General features: G+C 42.1%; 1 protein-coding gene across 2 annotated transcripts; it reads left to right on the top strand.

Annotated features, from left to right (window-relative positions):
* The first annotated feature begins 1400 nt into the window (after nucleotides 1-1400).
* Nucleotides 1401-16059, top strand: cln5 (CLN5 intracellular trafficking protein). 2 transcript variants are annotated; one of them, XM_072257302.1, is made up of 4 exons: nucleotides 1401-1577; nucleotides 5367-5541; nucleotides 6071-6296; nucleotides 13637-16059. In XM_072257302.1, the coding sequence occupies exons 1-4, from the start codon at nucleotides 1483-1485 to the stop codon at nucleotides 14140-14142; spliced, it is 1002 nt and encodes a 333-aa protein (XP_072113403.1). In that variant the 5' UTR covers nucleotides 1401-1482; the 3' UTR covers nucleotides 14143-16059. The 2 variants fall into 2 exon arrangements, with proteins under 2 accessions (XP_072113403.1, XP_072113405.1); XM_072257304.1 differs by lacking the exon at nucleotides 1401-1577 and adding an exon at nucleotides 1687-1893.
* Nucleotides 16060-24358: the final 8299 nt, after the last annotated feature.

Raw genomic sequence — 24358 nt, 5'->3', positions numbered from 1 at the left:
ATGAATGCACGCAGGCTCTATCCCCTCAGGGTGAGTGAGACTAGAACTAGGTTTAGGGTGACTGGTGAAGTATTTAAGGGGAATCTGAGGGGTGGGGGAAAGTTCTTCACTCAGAGGGCAGTGAGAGTGTGGAATAAATTGCCAGTAGAAGTGGTAGATGCAAGTTCAGTTGCAACATTTGAGAAGTTTGGATACGGACGTGGGTAAGAGAGGTATCGGGGTATGAAGGGATTGGACTTGGAGAAGGTAGATGCAGACATCACACCTCTCCCAACAGTTCCGGGAGTCTCCCGCATATTGATAGCAGCTCCCTGACGCCCGCAAATTATATACAATATCCCAGAAATCAATTTTTTTGAGAGAGAGAGAGAGAGAGAGAGAGAGAGAGATAGAGCAAAAGAGTGACAGAAAGAGCATCAGAGAGCATCCTGATTGGTCTCTCTTTGTGCTAAGTAGACCTATCAGTTTTCTCTGTAGGTGGGCTTTACAGTCGACTTCTCTCTCTGTTTCATTGTCCATCAGTTCAGTTTAGTGTCTTGCAGCGCCATGGCAGAGTGTTCCAAAAAAAGAAAATATAAAACGTACTTCAACCCAAACTACACTAAAGTGTACCCCTGCCTAATAGGGGTCAAAAATAATGACAGTGTTGCTCGCTGTACTGTTTGCAAGTGACTTTTCTATTGCCCATGGTGGGCTAACTGACTGTAAAAGACATGTTGAGGTGAGTTTAACAGGTGCCATTCGTTCATTAGCATTGCTAACATTATTTAAACTAACTGGCTGGCTGCTAAGGAGCTACTCTATTGATGTCCTACATGATGAGGCCAAACTCCCTGTAGGCTTGCTTAAAGTTGTCATAGGATAAAGCGACTCCATGATAATATAATAGGTACATATTTTAATGTCACATTTTCTGCATAAGACAATAAGGATACACCTTATGCTTTTTTATTACACCCCTGGAGGTCGACGGGGGGGGGTAGGAATATGGGGTTACGGGGGCAGGGGTGGTGGTGCTACCTCCCTGAAATGAGATTTTGCAGGGTGGGATGTCTGTAGATGGGACTAGGCGGACAAGGACAAGATAGGCCAAAGGGCCTCTGTGCTGTAGTGCTCTATCACCCTGATTAAATAGTCCAGTATTAAGCGGTTAATAAGAGAAACCTCTCGCCCATGAGACAGCATAGCGTCCTAAACACGGAAGAAATATCTGACTGAATGTACAATAATGCAATTAGATATCTTGATTAAATTTGTACTCTAGTGGAATATAAAACTGCACACTTTTCCCTGGATTTCCGTTTACCGATTCCTTTCTAGTTACAGCTTCGCTACCAGGCAGCGAGGCGAGACTCGCTCAGAGACGCTGTCAGTCGGCACGGAGCTGCGGAGGGGGGAGTGGTTACGGCTCGGGAAGCGATTCATGTGACTCCGGCTTCGAAAGCGGGAACCTGTACTGAGCCCGACGTTGGTGTCTGAAAGATGGACAGCAGGCTATGGGGCTTGGTATGTTTCTGGTTGGCTCTGCAGCAAGTTTCCCTGGCGGTCAGGCAGCAGACGTGGCCAGTCCCTTACAGGTGAGCAGTGTTGCACGGAGTGTGTCTGGCTATTGGCTCCGTACATGCGGAAGTGTTTCTTTAAACTTGTAGCAATGCGCTGAAAATAGATCTCTAACTTTTTTATTTTTAAAGCTGTAGTTTATATAAACGCATTCCTCTGTTAGCCGATTGGAAATCTCCCAGCAGAGAGCAGAAGGCACTTTTAGTATTGTTGATTGAAAGAGAAGAATTGGCCAGGAGAACAGAAACGAAACATCAGTAACAACGGTTATTGTTTTTTCCTTTAGTGTGGGCCCGATGTGCTTTGGGATGTGAAATTCCTTTCACGGACGGGGTGAGGTTAAAATAGCTATTGTATGCATTCACACCCTGTGGACAGGCGTAGGTTTTGCAATTCACTGGTGGAAATGTACAAGCAGCATTGAACATCTATTATAGATTGTAAAATGTGTACAAACCTGACTTCTTATTGTAGCAATTTGCAGAATGGAAACGTGAGTAACTCTTAAACTTGCCTGGTATCTTCCAGGTTGTTAGACTGTGCACATGAAACATGTAATCAAATGCATCATAATGATATTACATATTTACATTTCATATGCAGTTAACAGATACACCAAAAGATGGAACTTCTGTATTTTATTGACTCTGAAAACCCTTTATCACGTGATTGCAGCACGTTCCATGGACCATGACCTTATGCTGGACGATATGAACCTACTTGCCAATAAACCTGTCCCTCCTAAACAGCTGCTAATCCCTCATTTTTCTTACTTCCATGTGCCTACCTAAATGTCTCTTAAATGTATTGTATCAGCTTTTTCTGCCATTCCTGACACCGCTTTCCACTGTCTGTGTAAGTACCACTGTCTGTCTATTTTAAAGTCAACCAACCTCTGACATCTCCCCTACCCTGGACCCAATATATTGATGCAGCTACATAGAAATGTAGAAAATCTACAGCACAATACAGGCCCTTCGGCCCACAAAGCTGTGCCGAACATGCCCTTACCTTAGAAATCACCAAGGGTTACCCATAGCCCTCTATTTTTCTGAGTTCCATGTACTTGTCCAGGAGTCTCTTAAAAGACCCTATCGTTTCCGCCTCCACCGCCGTCGCCAGCAGCCCATTCCACTCTGCGTTTTAAAAAAAACTTACCACTAACATCTCCTCTGTACTTACTTTGAAGCACCTTAAACCTGTGCCCTCTCGTGCTAGCTATTTCAGCCCTGAGAAAAAGCCTCTGACTATCCACACAATCAATGCCTCTCATCATCTTATACACCTCTATCAGGTCACCTCTCATCCTCCATCGCTCCAAGGAAAAAAGGCCAAGTTCACTCAACCTATTCTCATAAGGCATGCTCCCCAATCCAGACAACATCTTTGTAAATCTCCTCTGCACCCTTTCTATCGTTTCCACATCCTTCCTGTAGTGGGGTGACCAGAAGTGAGCACAGTACTCCAAGTGGGGTCTGACCGACGTCCTTTATAGCTGAAACATCACCTCTTGGCTCCTAAATCAATCATGATTGAAGAAGGCCAATGCACCGTATGCGTTCTTAACCACAGAGTTAACCTGCACAGCAGCTTTGAGCGTCCTATGGACTTGGACCCCAACATCCCTCTGATCCTCCACACAGCCAAGAGTTTTACCATTAATACTATATTCTGCCATCGTATTTGACCTACCAAAATGAACCACCTCACGCTTATCTGGGTTGAACTCCATAACAAAGAAGGCATAATAGCAGCTATGTTTCATTAGGGGTCTGAGGGGTTTCGTATGTCACCAAAGATACACAGGTTTGTTCAGATGTACCGTGGAGAGCATTCTAACTGATGGCATCACTGTCTGGTATGGGGTGGGAGGGGGCACTGTACAGGATTGAAATAAGCTGCAGAAAGTCATCAGCTCCATCATGGGCACGAGCTCCCCAGAATCCAGGACATCTTCAAGCAATATAGTGCTACAAAAAGGTGGCATTAATCATTAAGGACCCACATCAACCAAGCTGTGCCTTCTCATTGCTACCATCAGGGAGGAGGTACTGGAACCTGAAGACACACACCCAATGATTCAGGAACAGCTTCTTCCTCCCTGCCATCAGATTTCTGGGTGGGCATTGAACCCATGAACATCACCTCACTACACTTTTTTTCCTTTTTGCACTACGTATTTTATTTAGCTTTTTAAATATATATTTTAGATTTACAGTTATGTATTTCAATGTACTGCTGTCACATAACATATTTCACGACATATGCCAATGATCTTAAACCTGATTCTGATTCTGAACTGTCATCCATTCGTCTTCAACAGATGTCCTCTGGTATTGAAATGATTATCAGAAAACAATGGTATTTACATGAAAGCAACTTCCCATTTATATTAGGCTTTTAAAAAAGCCTGAGTCAAATTCAGGGAATTATTGGGCTCCTCAAATAATCTAGGAGGGGAGTGAAGAGACGATGGCTGGGATGGGAGGGGTTTTCGATGAGGGTTCACAACTGGGCTGAAGCTTGCCGATCTCTATCAGATGGATGAGCCCATTGCCCTGTGTTACATTAAAGATTAGCTTTATTTGTCACATGTACATGGAAATGTACAGTGAAATGCATCGTGTGCTGCAATGACCAACACAGTCCGAGGGTGTGCTGGGAGCAGCCCTCAAGGTTCGGCATGCATCTGGTGCCAATTTAGCAAGCCCACAACTTACAAACCCTTACCCATACATCTTTTTGGAACGCAAACACGAGGAAATCTGCAGATGCTGGAATTTCAAGCAACACACACAAAAGTTGCTGGTGAACGCAGCAGGCCAGGCAGCATCTCTAGAAAGAGGTACAGTCGACGTTTCAGGCCGAGACCCTTCGTCAGGACTAACTGAAGGAAGAACTAGTAAGAGATTTGAAAGTGGGAGGGGGAGGGGGAGATCCAAAATGATAGGAGAAGACAGGAGAGGGAGGGATGGAGCCAAGAACTGGACAGGTGATAGGCAAAAGGGATACGAGAGGATCATGGGACAGGAGGCCCAGGGAGAAAGAAAAAGGGGGAGGGGGGAAAACCCAGAGGATGGGCAAGGGGTATAGTGAGAGGGACAGAGGGAGAAAAGGGAGAGAGAGAAAAAGAATGTGTGTATATAAATAAATAACGGATGGGGTATGAGGATGGGGTACATCCTTTTGGAATTTGGGAGGAAACCAGAGCACCCAGGGGAAACCCATGTGGCCATTGTGAGAAGGACATACAAACTCCTTACAGTCAGCAGCAGCAGGAGTAGAAGAACCCCAATCTTCTGATCACTGGCATTCAAGGAGCGGTGCCTTAGGAAGGATCCATCATTAAGGATCCTACCACCCAGGACATGCCCTCTTCGCACTGTTACCACCCGGAAGGAGGTACAGAAGCTTGAAGGCACACACTTAGCAATTCAGGAATAGCTTCTTCCCCTTTGCCAGCGGATTTCTAAATGGAGATTGAACCCATGAACACTACCTCACTACTTTTTTTATTTCTCTTATTTTGCACAACTTATTTTAACTTTTATTAAATGTATGTATACTTAATGTTCTTTTTCTATATATTTAATTGTACCTCTTCCGTAAAGTTAACAAATTTCACGACATATGCCAGTGATAGGAAATCTGATTCTGATTCATTGTAAAGAGTTATGCTACCCACTAAGCTGTCGTGCCACCCGAGAAGGTGGGTCTTGAATTTGAAGTTTTGTGTAAAGTTGTGAAGTGATTTCCCGACTGTCTGATTTGTGACATTGTGTTTGATGGCATTACATTCTTTTCAGACGTTTTGATCATCGGCCCACACCTGATCCATTCTGCCAGGCCAAATATCCCTTCTGTCCTACAGGGTCAGCTGATGGTGAGATTCCTCCAATGAAAGACCAGGATATCATTGAAGTTTATCGGCTTCAGACTCCTGTCTGGGAGTTCAAATACGGGGACCTTCTAGGACATTTTGTGAGTGCTTACAATTATTAGTGTAGGAGCCACGTATTTGTTCTCTATCTGCCTTGTATTTTATGTTGCGCGTTTACTGCTTATTATGGTAACCAGTTACATGAGTGGGAGGCATGGTAAAAGCAAAGGGAATAAGTTGGGTATTCTTGCTTATTTTGTTGCGGTTTGTAGCTTTGGACCAAAGGTGGTCATATCTTTTGCAGACTGCTGAGATAATGCTTAGTAATGCTTAATTGTATATTTTCTAATTGCTAATAAAGGGTTTGATTCTTGGAGCTATCATTAGAGCTGTGGGCGCATCACGTTGGCATAACAGTCTATACGGTCGCAGGCAAGCGGCAATTGTTTTGATTTTGGATTTGTTTTGCCGCTACAATCAGCTCTCCTTTAAGTAATCCATCAGTTTTATTAAGATGTGATCTTATTGGTTCCCTGTACTTTTGTAGTAAGACTTTCCTACTGTTCTAGTTCTTCTTTCTTGCAATCACACTGGTAAAGAATTAAAACTGCTTCCATTCCCTCCTCACAGCATATTATGCACGATGCAATTGGCTTCAGGAGCACCTTGACGGATAAAAACTACACAATGGAGTGGTATGAGCTCTTCCAGCTTGGAAATTGCACTTTCCCACATCTTCGACCTGGCATAGTTGCTCCTTTCTGGTGCAATCAAGGTGCTGCCTGCTTCTTTGAGGGAATAGATGATCTACATTGGAAAGAAAATGGGTCTTTGGTGAAAGTTTCTGAAGTAACAGGTAAATGTACAAGGATCAATTGGTTGTCCAATGAGGTACTTCCACCACTATAAATGGGAAAGGAAGAAATATTGGAATATATTGTCGATTAATCAAAATGTTTTGTGCTTCTTGATTATTTACAATTCTGGGAAAGACTACAAAGCCTGACTGTTATTTCTCACATCTTCTTGGAACATAGGAGAACGTTCAGCGAGTTGAGTCCATGCACACGTCAGAGCAAACTTTCCAGTCCCATTTCCCCACTTATTTCCCTGTCATTGGCATTCACACACAGAATATAAGTACCATGAGGATGCACTTTTTGTAGTAAGAGCGCTCAAGACAAGGGCAAACGTAAGAAGCATGAATTAATAATTCCTCACATACGCATCACTTCCTCATCCACTTCTTCTGTCACACTCCTACAAGAGGGGTCTAATTAACTTACCATCATCAAAGACCCTCACCATACAGGCCATGCTGTCGTCTTGCTTCTGCCACTGGGAAGGAGGGACATGAGCCTTCAGTCCCATTCTACCAGGTTGAGAAATAGTTACTGTTCTTGAACCATCAGCCTCCTGAACTAGCAGGGGTAACTTGTGCCATCTTAACTCTGAACTGGTTCCTCAACTGGTCACTTTCAAGGGCCCAGTTCATTTTCTCAGTATTATTTTTATCAGTTTGTCATTTTTTTTTGCACATTGTTTGCCAGTCTTTATGTTTAGTTCTTCATGGATTCTCTTGTATTTCTTTGTTCTACTGTGACTACCTGCAAAGAAATGAAACTCATGATAGCAAATGGTGACCTATACCTACTTGGATATTAAATTTACTTTGAACTTACCAGCACTGCTTTGAGATGTAAAAGGAAACCAGAGCACTTGAGAGTCACAGGGAGAGCACGCACAAATGGGCGAGTGTACCCGAGCTCAGAGTCAAACATAGGTCACTGAAGGAGTGCAGCAGGAACACTGAATTCTCTGGGAATGAATCTTAAGCATATTGGGGCAAAGTTGCCACCTGAAACCAAAGTGTGTTCCAAACAGGGACTTTGACATAATCCGTGTCACAAAGCATGTAACTTGGTGTAAAAAGCAAAGCACTATGGAAGCTAGACATCCCTCCCTAATTAAAGCTGAAAGTGGCCTTGCAGCACCCGTGGCTGGAGAAAGTTCTGATGAAATGTCATTTTATTGATATTTATGCTAATCTTCATATAGATATCTGATGATGATTGCAATAGTGTCTTGGAGAGTATTTAAGCTAAATTGCTTACTCGGAGATCCAGAATCATTCCTTACTTATTCTTTGCATCTTGCAAGTCTTTTGATGGCACACAAATATAGTGATGAAATCCAGTTTTGTCACAAATTAGCCTATACAGAATCAGAAACAGGTTTATTATCACCGACATGTAACATGAAATTTGTTAATTTAGCAGCAGCAGTTCAATGCAATACATAATCTAGCAGAGAGAAAAAAAATTAATAATAAACAAGTAAATCAATTGCATATATTGAATAGATTTTTTAAAATGTACAAAAACAGAAATACAGTATATTTTTTTTTAAAAAGTGAGGTAGAATCCAAAGATTCAATGTCCATTTAGGAATTGGATGGCAGAGGGAAAGAAGCTGTTCCTGAATCACTTGAGTGTGTGCCTTCAGGCTTCTGTACCTCCTACCTGATGATAACAGTGAGAAAAGGGCATGTCCTGGGTGGTGGAGGTCTTTAATAATTTACACTACCTTTCTGAGTCACCACTCCCTGAAGATGTCTTGGGTACTTTGTAGGCTAGTGCCCAAGATGGAACTGACTAGATTTACAACCTTCTGCAGCTTCTTTCAGTCCTGTGCAGTAGCCCCTCCATACCAGACAGTGATGCAGCCTGTCAGAATGCTCTCCACGGTACAACTATAGAAGTTTTTGAGTGTATTTGTTGACGTGCCAAATCTCTTCAAACTCCTAATAAAGTATAGTTGCTGTCTTGCCTTCTTTATAACTACATTGATATGTTGAGACCAGGTTAGATCCTCAGAGATCTTGACACCCGGGAATTTGAAGCTGCTCACTGTCTCCACTTCTGATCCCTCTATGAGGATTGGTACGTATTCTTTCGTCTTACTTTTCCTGAGGTCCACAATCAGCTCTTTCGTCTTACTGGCCTTGAGTGCCAGGTTGTTGCTGCAGCACCACTCCAGTAGTTGGCATATCTTACGCCTGTACGCCCGCTTGTCGCCACCTGAGATTCTACCGACAATGGTTGTATCATCAGCAAATTTACAGATGGTATTTGAGCTATGCCTAGCCACACAGTCATGTGTATATACAGAGAGTAGAGCAGTGGGCTAAGCACACACCCCTGATGTGTGCCAGTGTTGATCATCAGCGAGGAGGAGATGTTATCACCAATCCACACAGATTGTGGTCTTCCGGTTAGGAAGTCGGGGATCCAATTGCAGAGGGAGGTACAGAGGCCCAGGTTCTGCAACTTCTCAATCAGGATTAAAACCAACCTTGTGTATATACAGTGATTATAAAAGCCATCCACAACAAAATGATTTTGGTTTTCACTGGGGCTAGCGCCATCTGAATTTTCAGTGAAGATTTGCAGTTCATCGTATTGCTAAGTTGGATATTTACAGTATTTGTAAATCTGCTTGCAATGGGCTAGGTTGTGCAAAAGAGTTTCACTGATGAAAGTGGATGTCCAGTCTTAAGCAGCCGAGCATTTAATAGTGCAGACCTTAAATGTTATTGTAATGTAGACGTGATATGAAAGTCAGTTGTGGCTGAAACGTACAATCAGCCACTGCATTTTTAACTGCCCTGGTCTGTACTACTAAGGATGTGTAAACTCAGGTTAGTTACTCTGTACCCTGTGGTTGGATTAGCTGTGGTGTAAAGTGTGACCACAAGATAGGTGTATGTACAGCAGAGTCTGGATACCGGCTGTGGAAATCCACTGCAAACTCCCGATCCTTCGCCAAATTACTTATTGTGATCAATGCAACTTTCCTAATTAAAGAAGTGCTGATACAGTGCAAACAAGATTCCACTGTGGAATTGAATGGATTTCCGTAAGAACCTAAGGCTACATGCAGGATCGATGGTGAGATTAGTAGGAAAACCTTGAACAAGGGGCATAGTTTCAAGATTATTTGATACCTGAGAAGATAGAAAATTCTTCTTGGAGAGGGTGGTGAATCTCTGAAATTCTTCCTGGAGCGTTGTGGAAACGAGTTCATAGTATTTAAAGTGGAGCTGGATACATTATTGAAAGATCAGGGGATTGAAGGCAGGGGGATCTGAAACAGTAGGCCAGGGACAGCTTATTGAATGGAGGGACATGCTTGATGGCACAGGTGACCTACTCCTGCTCCTGTTTGTTTTTTGTGCTCTTGTAAGAATATAATCCTCTATTTTAATTTTCAAATTAAAGATAGCAGGCACAGTCACTCTGGCTATTGTCTACATACTAGAGCAAAAAAAACTCCCCTGCTGCTCGCCGCCTCCTTTAGTTTTATATCATCAAAAGGCTATTGATTACTCTTTCTGCTTCCACTGTTCTTAGCACCAAACATTCTGCCTTTCTTGTGAAAGGAGTTGTGATGTATGTGGGAGCCCTTGTGTAATAGCTGCCACTGCTGCTTCATTTGAAATGATGAATTCCTCACCAGACTGCGCACTCTGTAGAAAATAACCTTGTTCTGTTCACTCAATCATAAACCAATAATTTAAAACCTTTCTCTTTCAGTCTGTTTCAGTGGATCTCCAGCTATTGCTCATGAGCAGTTTGTAATCTTTGAAGTTCATTCTAACGGGCCTTAATTTATGCATTGTCATTAAAACTTCAACTACCTTATGAGCTCTCTTCATCTCTCTCCTACAAAGTAGCCTTTATGTTTATGATTGTTTCGATACACTTTAGACTCTCCATTTAATTGTTTTGGTAGTTATTCCTTCAGAGCAGCAAATTCTCATTTTGTTTATGTCCTGTTTGGATGTTTATTAAAGCTTCCATAAACAGCTGAAGAAAAATGATATTCCCTCCTCCCAACAAATAAATAGGTTTTGCTCAGGTACAAAAGTCAAGAAGGAAGAAACTGAAGCCATTTAAAATGCCCTGTTACAGATTAGCCTCAAAAACCGTGATTTAAGGCTTAAATAGTTTGTAACCAACCCCTTGTAAATTGCCACCACTCCCGATTGCCATTGGTTGCATCTGTGGGATTAGTTCCCCTTGTGGTCTAGTAGTTGGGACGCAGCATTTTAACTGCCACGGCCTGGGTTCGATTTCCGTTCGGGAAGATTGTTTGGGGCAGCATGGTAGCGTAGTGGTTAGCACAATGCATTACAATTCCTGCAAGCTGGGTTCAATTCCCACCACTGCCTGTAAGGAGTTCGCATATTCTCCCTGTGACCACGTGGGTTCCCGCTGGGCGGTCCAATTTCCTTCCACAGTCTAAAGATGCCCTGGTTGGTAAGTTAATTGGTCATTGTAAGTTGTCCAATGATTAGCCGAGGGTTAAATTGGTGGTTGCTGGGTAGCACGACTCTGTATCTCAATAAATTAAAAAAAAATTAATGATGTCTGGAGATAACTTTGAAAGGTGGTCGTGAGCTTCCCTTTCACTGCCCCGATGAGACAGTCAACATGCACACTCCAACACCCGTGTACACATTCCTGCAACTACTCGCTGCCTTAAACCTTCAGAACATTGGAACATAAGAACTGGCAATGATGGAGATCCACTTGGCTCCCAAAACCCTGTTGCACTATTTTGTAAAGCTATGTCTGATCTTGTGTTACAGATCCGCTTTTCTACCTATCCCTTAATTTCCATGAAGTCTCTTGGGCTCACAGTCGATCTCATCATGGCCTTGTACATTGCTTTTGGCCTGTACTGCACTTTCTTTATAACTGTGGCACTTTATACAACATTATGATATTGCTTTCCCTTGCACTGCCTCTGTCTCCAATATTCTGAAATGATCTGGTCTGGATGGATGTCATGCAAATTGAAGAATTTCACTGTATCTTGGGATATGTTCAAAGGTTCATTTATTATCACAGTATATAACTCTGAAATTCTTCTTCTCCGAATAGCCACGAAACCAAGAAAGAAGATAATAGCAGCATGGTCATCAACCCCCAAATCCCACCTCCCCACACAAAAAAAACAAAAACAGAACAGACACATCAACCCCCAAATCCCCCTCTCGCACACAAAAAAACAAACGAGAAAGATCGGGTGAAAAACACAGAATACAAAAAACCATAAGACTGGGGGGAAAAGAGAGTCCACAGTCCAGGTCCACATCCAAAATGCAAAAAACCTGGGCAACATTCTCCCTCTCCGTAGCAAAGAGATCTCACCAGTGATTTGAAAAGGCAGTCTCCCCTCTCCGTAGTAGAGCAATCTCTCTGGTGATTTTAAAAAGGCAGTCTCTCCTCTCCGTCAGCAGAGCAATTCCCCCCCCCCCCCACCACCACCACCACCACCACCACCACCACTAGGCTGTTCTCTAGAAATTGTGGAAGTAATGAAAAACAAATTAAATGTGTTGTGAAGTGTAGAGCATGAAATAAACACTCCTCAACAAAACAGATGAATGCTGAATGCATTTAGTTAAGTAAATTTCAGTGTAGTAAGTGCATTTTCCTGTTTGGTGTAACTCTGCAGTGGCACAGTAGTTAGCTAATGAAGCTGCTACTACTTATCTCCGGTGACCAGAGTCCAATCCTGCCTGTGTGGAGTTGCACCATCTCCTTCTAACCAGACGAATTTCCTCTGGTTAGCTCCCATGCCCCAAAGGCAGGTGGGTTTGTTGGCTAGTTGGACAGCATAAAATACCCCTAGAGTATAGGTGGGTAGAAGAAGCTTGGGAGGGTGGGGAAGGAACATTGATGGGAGTGTGGGGAGAATATAATGGTATTAGGGTCAGGTTAATGTAAATAGGCCTTTTTCTGTGACTGACTCTTTAACGTCTGAATTTAAGAATAACTGATGTGAAAGAAGGCTTCATGTATTATGATCTTGGAGGAGTAGATTTTTTTGTGCCTTGTTCGGTACTGCAATGAGATTCTGAAGTTCTCAAAATTCCATGAAGCAGCTTGGCCTTTCTTCTTTTTCACCTCTCATTCATCCTGCCATTCTACCTTCTTAACCACCTACACCTGCCTCTGAAGGACCGAGCAAGCTGTCTCCACTCCCCAGAGGTCCACTCGTGAACAGTTGCGATGCCTCAATGGTAATATGCTTTGGACTCTGTGTGTTACCTGAAAGTTTTTCTCAGGAGACAAGTATCACAAAGCTGGAGGATGCCTCTAATGACTAATCGGAGATGGCTTAGGCCGATGTGAATTAAAAATAATAAAAAAACAAACATTGAGATGTGAATAAAGTATTAAAACTAGTAAAAACATTGTTTCCCTTCAAACTATGTAAACCTTTTAAGTGACCCCCATGCCAAGTTTGACCTGCAACATTGATTCCGTTTATCTTTCCATCGATTCAGCCTGACCTGCTGAGTGTTTCCAGCATTTTGTTTTGATCCTTTGCCAGGTCTGGCTGTAGTGTCCCAAGGGTGTATTCCCTAGTGCCATGTTGTGGAATCCCATTGTTCTGGGGATTCACTGTGGACCCCGTGTGGGATACTGTGATGAAAGGTGCACAGACACCAGTCAGTTAGGTCATTTAGGGATTTATCGTGGGACTGTGTGTAATTCTGCATGTCCATGCCCCAGAACACCAGCGACAGCTGAATTGATTTGGGTCAAGATTTTACAATCTATAGAAGACCTGTGTCATGATGCACTTGTTTTTTTTCTGTATCAGTAATCTAATATTTTTCACAAACCTATATAATAGGTATCTGATCATTGACTTCTAACTTCTGGTAATTTATACCTCTTCTTCCTTCTCTACTCTCCCATTCCCTATTTTGGCTCCCCTTGTCTTCCTCTTCACCTGCATATGACCTCCCTCTGGTACCCCTCTTCCTTCCCTTTCTCCCATGTTCCACACTCCTCTCCGATCAGATTCTTTCTTCAGCCTTTTTACCTTTTCCACCTATCACCTTCCAGCTTCCTTTCCAGTCATGATGAAGGGGCTCAACCCGAAATGTCAGCTCTTTATTTCTCAATGTCATCTTTTTATTCCTGTCCATAGATGCTGCTTGACTTGCTGAGTTCCTCCAGTATCTGTGTGTGTGTTAGCTACTCTGGATTTCCAGCATCTGCAAAATCTCCCGTGTTTATAATGTCGGTTTTTAAGAGGATTCAGGAGTGTTAATTTACTATTTTCAGAAATTTATTTTAATATATTATGCAACTCTTATTCAATTATACCCAGGTGAAATATTTAACAAGCTGGCCAAGTGGGTAAAGGAAGACAACAGAACTGGTATTTACTATGAGACGTGGACCGTTCAAGCTGATCCCAATCCAGGCACCAAAGTGTGGTTTGAATCTTATGACTGTACAGCATTTGTGTTGAGAACTTACCAGGTATTATCAAAGTTAGGTGCTGCATTCAAGAGCCCAGTACAGACTAATTATACCAGAATATTTCTGTACAGTGGTGAACCTACCTATCTAGGCAATGACAGCTCCATATTTGGGCCACTGGGCAACAAGACATTAGCAGAAAAAATTGCTTCCTTTTATTTTCCATTTAAACCACCGCGTTCAGCAAAAGACTTTGTATTAAGTCTTTTGGAAATCATTGATAAAGTCATGATACAGAAGACTTTTTACCTTTATTTTAACTATGAATATTGGTACTTGCCAATCAAAGAACCCTATATTAAAATAACATACGAAGAAATTCCTTTGCCTTCTAAACCGAAATGCCTATGAGTAAAATTAATGCAAACAATTTACTCATCTGAAATTCTTGGCTTGTTTTTACAAAACCCTGTGTGCAAAAGTTAAGTGATATTTTTTATTCATTTTACTTAATGTCAGCAGACACGTAGACAGCAGTAAGTTGCACTTCAGAGATGAAGAACATTAATTGGCTGTAATATAATAGGCATTTAGAAATAATGCCAATGAAATAATTATTATGTTCCCCCAGTGTTGACTTATAAATGCATGGAAAAGGCAGCTAAGGTTGTTGAGTTCTTATTAAGCAACTGATAATGAATTAGTTAGTGAGACTGGAGTCAGTGTGGTTTGAGCCATGGGACTCGGAAGAGGAAGGAAAATATGCACTGGGGGAAGATGAGATGGGGATAGATAGAATATTGACCCCAAAACGCACAGTGCTATATAATTCATTGTCTGCCTTTGACCTGACACTGACATAATTATTTTGGATTAACGTCTTAAGTACACTTAATGTCCTTCCTTATGAGCTTTTTGTTAGGCCATTTTAGAGGACAATTTAGAATCAATTAAATTGGTGGATCTTAGTCACAGGTGAGCTAGACAAAGAATGGCAGGTGTTTTTTTTTCCCCTGAAAGATATTAGTAAACCAGGATTTTCATCTGCACATTAGTTTCACTGCATCGTTACTACTGTCTCCTTTCATTTTAAATTGACTTAATTGCTTGACAAATGCAGTGATGGGATTCAAACTTGTCTTCTGATCAATAATCCAGGCATCTGAATAAATATTCCAGTAACTTGACCATTCAAAGCCACATTTGTTTTTCTTCCCTTTGCAGTACGTTGAACACTTTCAATTTACATTTATGTTATCCTTTGGTTGAACTTCAGGTAGAACTTACAAAGTTCGCCAGGACTAATCAGATAACAATTCCTCCACAAATTCAGACACTAATGTTGTGAAACTGGATTGATGTCTACACAAATGAGTATCACAAATTCCTTTGCTGTTCAAGGAACAGAATGAATATTTTCTTTAAGTCAGAAGCATTTTCATATATAAATAGTCTTAGTGGGACCTTTTGAATAATCATCATCCCATATTTTGCATAAATGTGCTACAAGAGCTCCAAGGAACTGAATTAGCCAGTGATATTTAATGACAGGAAGAACTGTAATTTACCTCCTCACTCACCTTTCTTACGTAATGAGAACTGGCATTATGAGAAACCTGCACATGGCAGGTACATGGCACAGTGCCAGTCCACCTAGCCAGCTGTTGCTAAATTATGCATATTCTTCTGTTTGCTCAGTTGTTTTATGACACCAAGTGCTGAAAGAGTATTTAATTCAGCAGCAAATATCATTCATCTGATCAGTGTTAACCTGTAAATATTTCAAGAAACAATGTTTGTTGTATGAAGTCATTTTATGTAGAGTTTTGCCGAATAATTGTAAAGGAGGAGGCCTGGGGTGAAGAAAAACGTTCAAGTGAAATTCCCAACAAAATATAGAGACCTAACTGCAAAATGAAACTCTTCTATCTCTGGTGATCTTTATTGCAAACCAGAACAGTTGATGTTTCTTCTTGCTGTTTGTGAATGCCCTAGGCCCAATGGACCATGGACACTCAGTCACAATAGTTGAATAGTATATTGTGAGTGCTTTTGTCCCTTTTGCTAGAGGGGGCTGGAGGTCATCTGGAGAAGTATCAGGTCCTCCTTTGAGTCCAAAGGTCCAGCAGAATACATAGGGGAACTCAACTAATGAATCTGTGTGTGCAAGCTCATTGCCTGTGGCATGCCTCAGTCTTGCAGAGCTTCCAATACACTTCACCAAACTTAGAACGTTTATTATGCTTTGTAATGTTTAATAACAGGATCTTTATTTGATGAACTGTTAAATGAAATTTGAAGCATATTTAAATAAAATCAGCTCTCTGTGCAAATACTAGTTTGCATCAACAGAAGTTTTAATGGTGGTTGTTTTTTTTTATTTGCCCTGATTTTTGCACCTTTGATTTTATTGTCAGTGCACATCAAAAAGCAAAAAACAAAATTGCAGATGGTAGAAATTGGAAATAAATACAAAATTATGTGAAAACTGTGCAGTTCAGACAGTATTTGAAGATGGTGAAACAATTGACATTGTTGCTTGGTGACCGTTGTCAGTGGATAACATTGAGAAAAAGTTAGAAAAGTAAAGAACGTCTTCTGAGGAAATCGTTCCCCTTCTGTCTCTCTTCATTACCACCACCGTGCTGAGTGTCTCTGAATGGTGGCAGTTGTGGTTGTGTGACCTAGAACAGGGGTCCTAACCTTTTTTTAGGCCATGCATCAGTATTGTTAAGCACTGGTCTGTTGACCCCAGCCTGGGAATCCCTGCTTCAGAGGCAGAAGGATACGAGTTCAGTTTGTGTTTCTGTCTTGATCTCAGCAAGCTTGCAGGTACCGTGCTGAGTGAGGGTGGCACTGCCAGGGGTGATAACTGTTTATTACAAGGTTACTAGTACAAAAATACTTAGCAAGTCAGGCAACATCTGTGGCGGGAGAGGAATTAATTTAGGAAATAACCATGTTTTAAGTTGCGGAGAACAGGAAGGGGTGGGGAGAGCAAACAGAATGGCTGCATTGAAAGCCTAGACAGAGTGACCGTTGAGAGGATTTTTGCTATGTTGGAGGGAGTCTCAGAATACAAAGTCAGGAACTTCTTTAGCCAGGGAATGATGAATCTGGAATTCATTGCCTCAAGTGGCCGTGGAGGTTGATAGGTTCTTGGTTAGTAAAGGCTTGGACGGTAAACAAGAAAAGGCAGGAAAATGTGGTTGAGAAGGAAAATAAACCAGCCATAATGGAATGGCGGAGCAGACTTGATGGGGCAAATGGTCCAATTCTGCTCCAATGTCTTGTCCTCTGTGGGGATGGAGGAAAATGGGTGATGAGGGTGTTCGATTAGGGAGGGGGTGAGGGTAAAGAAGGATTGTGGATGATAGCTGATCTGGAGGGATGAACAGTGGATTGGAGAGAATTCCAACAGGTCAGGCAGCACCTGTTGAGGATAGAGGAAGTCATGTAAAGGGACCCAGACTGAAAACCAAATCACTTGGGAATTTGAAGGTAGATCAGAAAATGCCACAAATTCTCAGCAGGCCATGCAGCATCTGTGGAGAGGGAACCAGGTGGATGAGACTGCCCCACCCTGTCACTGAGTTATACAGCATGGAAACAGAGTCCCTTGAACAATGATAGTACATGCCCATCAAGATTCCCATTTGCCTGTGTTTGGCCCACATTCTTGTAAACCTTTCCTGTCCATGCACCAGCCCAGGTGTATTTTAATTGTTGTTAATGTGCCTCCCTCAAACACTTCCTCTGTCAGCTCATTCCTTTTACTGACTGCCCTCCCTCTGAACAGTAACTGTTAAATAAGATCGATGAGCAACAAGATGTTCAAATGCAAATATAAATAAATAACAATAAATAACAAGATAAAGAGTCCTTAAAGTAAGTCAATTGGTTGTGGGAACGGCAGAAATAGAATGGGTGTAGTTATCCCCTTTTGTTCAAGGAGGTCCTGATGGGTGAGGTGTAGTAACTGTTCTTGTGCGAATCCTGAGACATTAATACGTTCTCCCTGATGGCAGCAGTGGGAAAAGAGTACAACCTGGATGGTGAGGATCTTTGATGATGGATGCTGCTTTTCTGCAGCAACATTTCATGTAGATGTGCTCAATGATTGGGAGGGTTTTAACCGTAATGTACTGGGTCAAATCCACTACCTTCTGTAGGATTTTCTACTCAATGGCATTGATGTTCCCACACCAGGCTGTAATGCAGCCAGTCAGCACACTTTCCACCACACACACATAGAAGTTTGCCAAGGTTTTTGATGACATGCTGGATCTGTACGGGCTCCTGAGGAAGTAGTGGCGCTGTCGTGCTTTCTTTGCAATTATATTTATATGATGGGTACAGGACAGGTCCTCTGAGGTAGTGACACCCAGGAATTTAAAGTTAATGACTCTTGCCGCCTCTGATCCTCCGATGATTACTGGCTCATTGACCTCTGGTTTCCCTGTCCTGAAGTCTACAATCAGTTCCTTGATATTATTAACACTGAGTGAGAAGTTGTCATTATTACACCACTCAGCCAAATTTTTAATCTCCGCCCTATATGCTGATTCATCACCACCTTTGATACAGCCCACAGCAGTGGTGTCATCAGCAAACTTGTATGCGGTGTTGGGGCTGTGCTTAGTCACACAGTCATAGGTGTAGAGTGAGTAGAGCACGGGGCTAAGCACACAGCCCTGCAGTACTTCTGTGCTGATGGAGATTGTGGAGGAGATGTTTTTGCCAATCCAGACAGGCTGGGTCTGCAAGTGAGGAAATCCAGGATTCAATTGCACAAAGGGCCCATGTCTTGGAGTTGAGGGGATGATGTATTAAATGCTGAACTATAATCATTAAAGAACATCCTGATGTATGCAGCTTTGCTGTCCTGATGTTCCTGGGTTGTGTGGAGAGACAATGAAATGGCATCCTTTGTAGATCTTTTGCTTCGGGAGGCAAATTGGAGTGGGTCCAAGTTGCCACTCAGAGGGAGCTGCATCACCCGCGTCTCAAAACACTTCATCACTGTGGGTTTAAGTGCCACTGGGCGATAGTCATTGAGATACAGCTCTTCTTGGGTACAGCTTGCTTGAAGCAGGTGAGTACTACGCAAGGCTAAAAATATCCATGAACACACTGGCCAGTTGGTCAGCACGGGTTCTCAGTACTTGGCCAGGTACTCCATCGAGCCAGGAAGCTTTCCTTGGAAGTAGCCCACACGTCATCATCAGACACTGAAGCCAAAGGATCATCAGGAGACATGGAAGTGAACAATGGTGCCTACTGTTCTGGTGGTCAAAGAGAGCGTAGAAGGCATTAAGCTCATTTGAAAGCAAACCTCTGCTGTCCCCCATGTCGCAAGATTTAACTTTGTAGGAGGTTATGGCATTCAAGTCCTGCCACAGCCGTTGAACATCCCTCGTTGGTTCCAGTCTAGACCAGAATCTCCACTTCTGTGAGATGCTTTCCAGAGATCATACCTTGTAGCTTTCTTGATCTCCAGACTTAAATGCCTCTGATCTGGCTCTCAGCAAATTCCAGATTTCATGGTTTATCCAGGGCTTCTGACTGGGGTAAACCCTAAACGATTTTGTGGGGACATACTTATCCGCAGTTGTTTTAAAAAAAATCTGTTGTGCAATTAACTGGAATTGATAGCTTAAGGGAAAGGAACCCTTAGAGGCCAGTGATCATAATATGATGGAATTCACCCTGTAATTTGTGAAGGAGAAGCTACAGTCAGATGTGTCAGTATTACAGTGGAGTCAAGGGAATTACAGAGGCATGAGAGAGGAGCTGGCCAAAATTGATTGGAAGGGAGCATTAGCAGGCATGATGGCAGAGCAGCAATGGTTGGCATTTCTGGGAGCAATTTGGAAGGTGCAGGATAGATACATCCCAAAGGAGTATTCTAAAGGCAGGATAACACAACCATGGCTGACAGCAGAAGTCAAAGCCAACATAAAAATCAAAGAGGGAGCGTATAATTGAGCAAAAACTAGTGTGAAGTTAGAGGCTCAGGAAGCTTTTAAAAACCAACAGAAGGCAACTGAAAAATCATAAAGAAGGAATTGATGGAATATGAAAGTAAGCTAGCCACCAATATTAAAGAGGATATAAAAAGCTCCTTCAGATATATAAAGTGTAAAATGAGGTGAGTGTAGATACTGAACTGCTGGAAAGTAATAATGGAGGCACAAAATGGTGAATGAACTGAATAAGTATTTCGCATCAGTCTTCACTGTGGAATACACTAGCAGTATGCTGGATGTTCAAAGGTGTCAGGGGGGCAGAAGTTGCTATTATTTGTGAAACGGTGATTGGGAAACTGAAAGGTTTGAAGGCAGATAAGTCACCTGGACCAGAGTTCTGAAAGAGGTGGCTGAAGAAATTGTGGAGGCATTGGTAATGATCTTTCAAGAACTAATTGACTTCGGCATGGCTCCAGAGGATTGGAAAATTGCAAATGTCACTGGATCCCAAGAGGGGAATTTTGTAGAAGCGGAGAGGCTCCAAAAGGAGACCGGGCAGCAAAGTAGCAGTCGCAGGAATTAAACTGTCTGGCACTTTGATAGACAAATTAAACATGCAGACTATTTTCTAAAGGGAGAGAAAATTTAAAAATCTGAGATGCAAAGTGAGTTGGAGGCCCTCGAGCAGGATTCCCTGCAGGTTAATTTGCAGTTTGAGTCAGTGGTAAGGAAGGCAAATGCAATATTATTAATCATTTTGAAAGGATTAGAATATAAAAGCAAGGATGTAGTGTTGAGACCTTATAAAGCACTGGTGAGGCCTCACTTGTGAATAGTTTTAGGCCTCTCATCTACAGTAGGAAAGGATTTGCTGACATTGCGGAGTTCAAAGGAAGTTCACGAAAATGATTTTGGGATTAAAAGGCTTATCATATGAGGGGCATTTGATGGCTCTGGGCCTGTACTCACTAGAATTCAGAAGAATGAGAGGTGATTTCATCGAAACCGATCGAATGTTGAAATGCCTTGATGGAGTGGATATACAGATGATGTTTCCTATGGTGTGAATTCTCAGACCAGAGGATACAGCCTCAGAATAGAGGGTCATCATTTAGAATGGAGAAGAGAGGGAATGTCTTCAGCCAGAGAATGGTGAATCTGTGGAATTTGTTGCCACGGCCAGCAGTGGAAGCCAGGTCATTGAGTATACTTAAGGCCGAGGTTGATAGATTCTTGATTAGTCGGGGCATGAAGGGATACGGGGAGAAGGCAGGAGACTGGGGCAGAGAGGGAAGTAGATCAGCCATGATGTAATGTCAAAGCAGACTCGATGGGCCAAATGGCCTAATTCTGCTCCTTTAACTTATGGTCTTATTGCACTGTTATCTCTCAACAGACTAAAATCCACACGTACTGAAAGAGCTGCTCATTGGAAGGAATGAGGGCTTAATTGTGCCTTGGAAGAACATGAGATGCTGTTCTTCAAGCTTGTCTTGGCTCTTGTAGAGGACAAAAGACAAGAGCTTAGAGTGGGAATGGGAGCAGGTCAAATGTTTCAGAGGGAGAATAATGTGAGAAAATGTAAGGTTTTGAACTTGTGAAGTAAGAATGAAACGAAAGCAAATAATTATTTAAATGAAATGAAACAATAAAATATTGTGGTTTGCTGGGATCTGAGACAACCAAGTCTTGGCCTTGAGCTGTCAGCAGTTATGTGAAATATGGTATATATGACAGATTTCCTCCAACATGGGAGGAGGAATACTCACCACAACTGCTGATATTTTGGCTCATGTAAATTACCCTATACTGTAAGTTACGTAGGAAGAGAATTAAAGAGAAATTGAAGGACGTGAGAGACAATAGGCTACAAGGATTGCAGGGGGAAATGGGACAGAGGAAGAGGGATTGCCCTACTGGAAGATGATGTACAGTTTTGCAGGAAATAAAATTGGTATGCAAGTGAAGCACATGATTAGGAAAGCTAATGGAATAAGACAATAGATATAGGAGTAGAATTAGGCTATTTGGCCCATTGAGTCTGCTCTGCCATTTTATCATGGCTGGTCCAATTTTCCTCTCAGCCCCAATCTCCTGCCTACTCTTTGTATCCCTTCATGCCCTGACCAAACAAGAATCTATCAACCTGTCTTAAATATACATAAAGACTTGGCCTTAGTAGCTGTCTGTGGCAAAGAATTCCATGGATTCACCACTCTCTGGCTAAAGAAATTCCTCCCCATCTCCATTCTAAAAGGACGCCCCCTGATTCTGAGGCTGACCTCTGGTCTTAGAGTCTCCCACCACGAGAAACATCCTCTCCACATCTTTGCCTTCTCAAATTGCAGGGTGAATTCAATTATATTATGATCATTTGCTCCTAAGAGTTCTTTTAGATTAAGGTCTCTAATCAATTCTGGTTTGTTGCACTGCACCCAATCCAGAACGTTGGCTTTCATTTGCGGTATAAAAGTAATGATCCTTCGATGGCTCTCATTGCAAGGCATACACAGTGCAAAAGGTCAATGCATCAGGTGGCACCATACCTTGGTCTCCAGATTTCAAGAAAGGATTTGAATCACCTTCATTTATTCTAGAAAAATGCAATTATTTAGATAGTGCAGCTCACATTCTGCAACCTAAATTACTATACCTTGCCTTATGGAACTAATAGCTTTTTCTATGCTTGTTGCATAATTCCTTTCTCAAGAGTATTTCACTCTCTCTTTAGTCACAAATTGCTTAATTGAATTACCTGTACTAATGCCTCCATCTTTAGATAAGCTAGATTCCATATTGCTCTCTCCCTCAGCTTTCTTCACTTGCTGCTTAAGGAATTTCAATAGCATCTTTGTATTTGTGTAAATCCCTGCAAGAAAGGCATTTTAAAAGCCCTTCTGCATTACAGCTGAGGTGGTAGCATCATTTTTTGTCTGATTCCTTTGTTAGTTCTGTCTCCCAACTATAGACTGAAATGCTGAATTGGGTTGGAGCTTTTATTTGTCGGGGGGGGGGGAATGAAAAGCAATTACATCTTTGCTAAGGGAATATATTTTGCACTAGTAAAACATTTGTGCTGTTAGCCAAGGGATTAAGGGTTAAGAAAGCAAATAGATTGAATTAAGATTTAGACCTGACAGGATCTAAATGAATGGAAGAACAGACTTAAAATTCCATATTATAGAAATAGTGAAATTCTTTACTGCAGAGCCCTTGGAATCTGGTAATCATAACTTTGTGTGGATAATTGGATTCTACCTGCTCCCTGAAACTCATCCCCATTATGGTTTTGCATACTGCTTGGCTCTGTTCTATTATTTAAGAAGAAATGCGCAATAGCAAAATCCTTTGCATTTTGCTATCCATTGTTTCTCCATCAGTTACAAGCAACAAGTCTGCATTATGTCTGAAGTCCGTCAGTGTCAGGGAACGGGAGAGAGTGCCATTGCTATTACAAAGGAAAAGGTGCTAGGCAAACTCAAAGGCCTTAAGATGGGTAAGTCACCTAGACCAGACAGACGACACCCCAGAGTCCTGAGAGAGGTTGCTGAAGAGATAACGGGTGTATGGGTCATGATCTTTCAAGAATCACTTGATTCTGGCATGGTCCCGAGGACTGGAAAATTGCTAATGTCACTCCACTCTTTAAGAAGGGAGGAAGGCAAAAGAAAGAAAATTATAGGCCAGTTAATCTAACCTCAGTGGTTGGGAAGGTGATGGATTCTGCTATTAAGGATGAGGTTTCAGGGTACTTGGAGACTAATGATAAAATAAGTCAAAGTCAGCATGGTTCTGTAAAGGTAAATCTTGCTGGACAAATCAGTTAGAGTTCTTTGATAAAGTAATAAGCAGGGTGGACAAAGGAGAGGTTGTGAATGGTATTTACTTGGATTTTCAGAAGTCAGTTGGTAAGGTGCCACACGTGAGGCTGCTTAACAAGATAAACTCCTATAATGTTATAGGAAAGATAATGGTATAGGTAGAGGAATGGCTGATAGATAGGAGGCAGTGCGTAGGATAAAGGGGGCCTTTTCTGATTGGCTGCCTGTGACTGGTGTTCCTCAAGGGTCAGTATTGTCACTGCTACTTTTCACATTGTTTGTCAATGATTTGGATAATGGAATTGATGGCTTTGTGGCAAAGTCTGCAGATGATACGAAGATAGGTGGAGGGGCAGGTAGTGCTGAGGAAGCAATGCGATTGTGGCAGGATTTGGACAAATTGGAAGAATGGGCAAAAAACTGGCAGATGGAATACAGTGTTAGGAAATGTACAATAATACATTTGGGTAAATGGAACAATAGTGCGGACTATTATCTAAATGGGGAGAAGGTTCAAACAACAGAGGTGCATAGGAATCCTCATGCAAGACTCCCAGAAAGTTAATTTGCACGTTGAGTCTGTGGTATTTATGTCAAGGGGAATAGAATATAAAAGCAAGGAGATAATGCTGAGGCTTTATACGACACTAGTCAGGTCACACTTGGAGTATTGTCAACAGTTTTGGGCCCCTTATCTCAGAAAGGATATGTTGTCATTGGGAAGAGTCCAGAGGAAGTTGACAAAGTGATTCCACGAATGAAGGGGTTAATATATGAAAAGAGTTTGGCAACTTTGGGTCTGTACTCACTGGAATTTAGAAGAATGCGGGGGTGGGG

Source organism: Mobula birostris, chromosome 5 (assembly GCF_030028105.1).
Source record: "Mobula birostris isolate sMobBir1 chromosome 5, sMobBir1.hap1, whole genome shotgun sequence".
Classification (NCBI taxonomy): Eukaryota; Metazoa; Chordata; class Chondrichthyes; order Myliobatiformes; family Myliobatidae; genus Mobula; species Mobula birostris.
The sequence above is the reverse complement of the archived record's forward strand: the minus strand, read 5'-3'. Positions and strand labels throughout refer to the sequence as shown.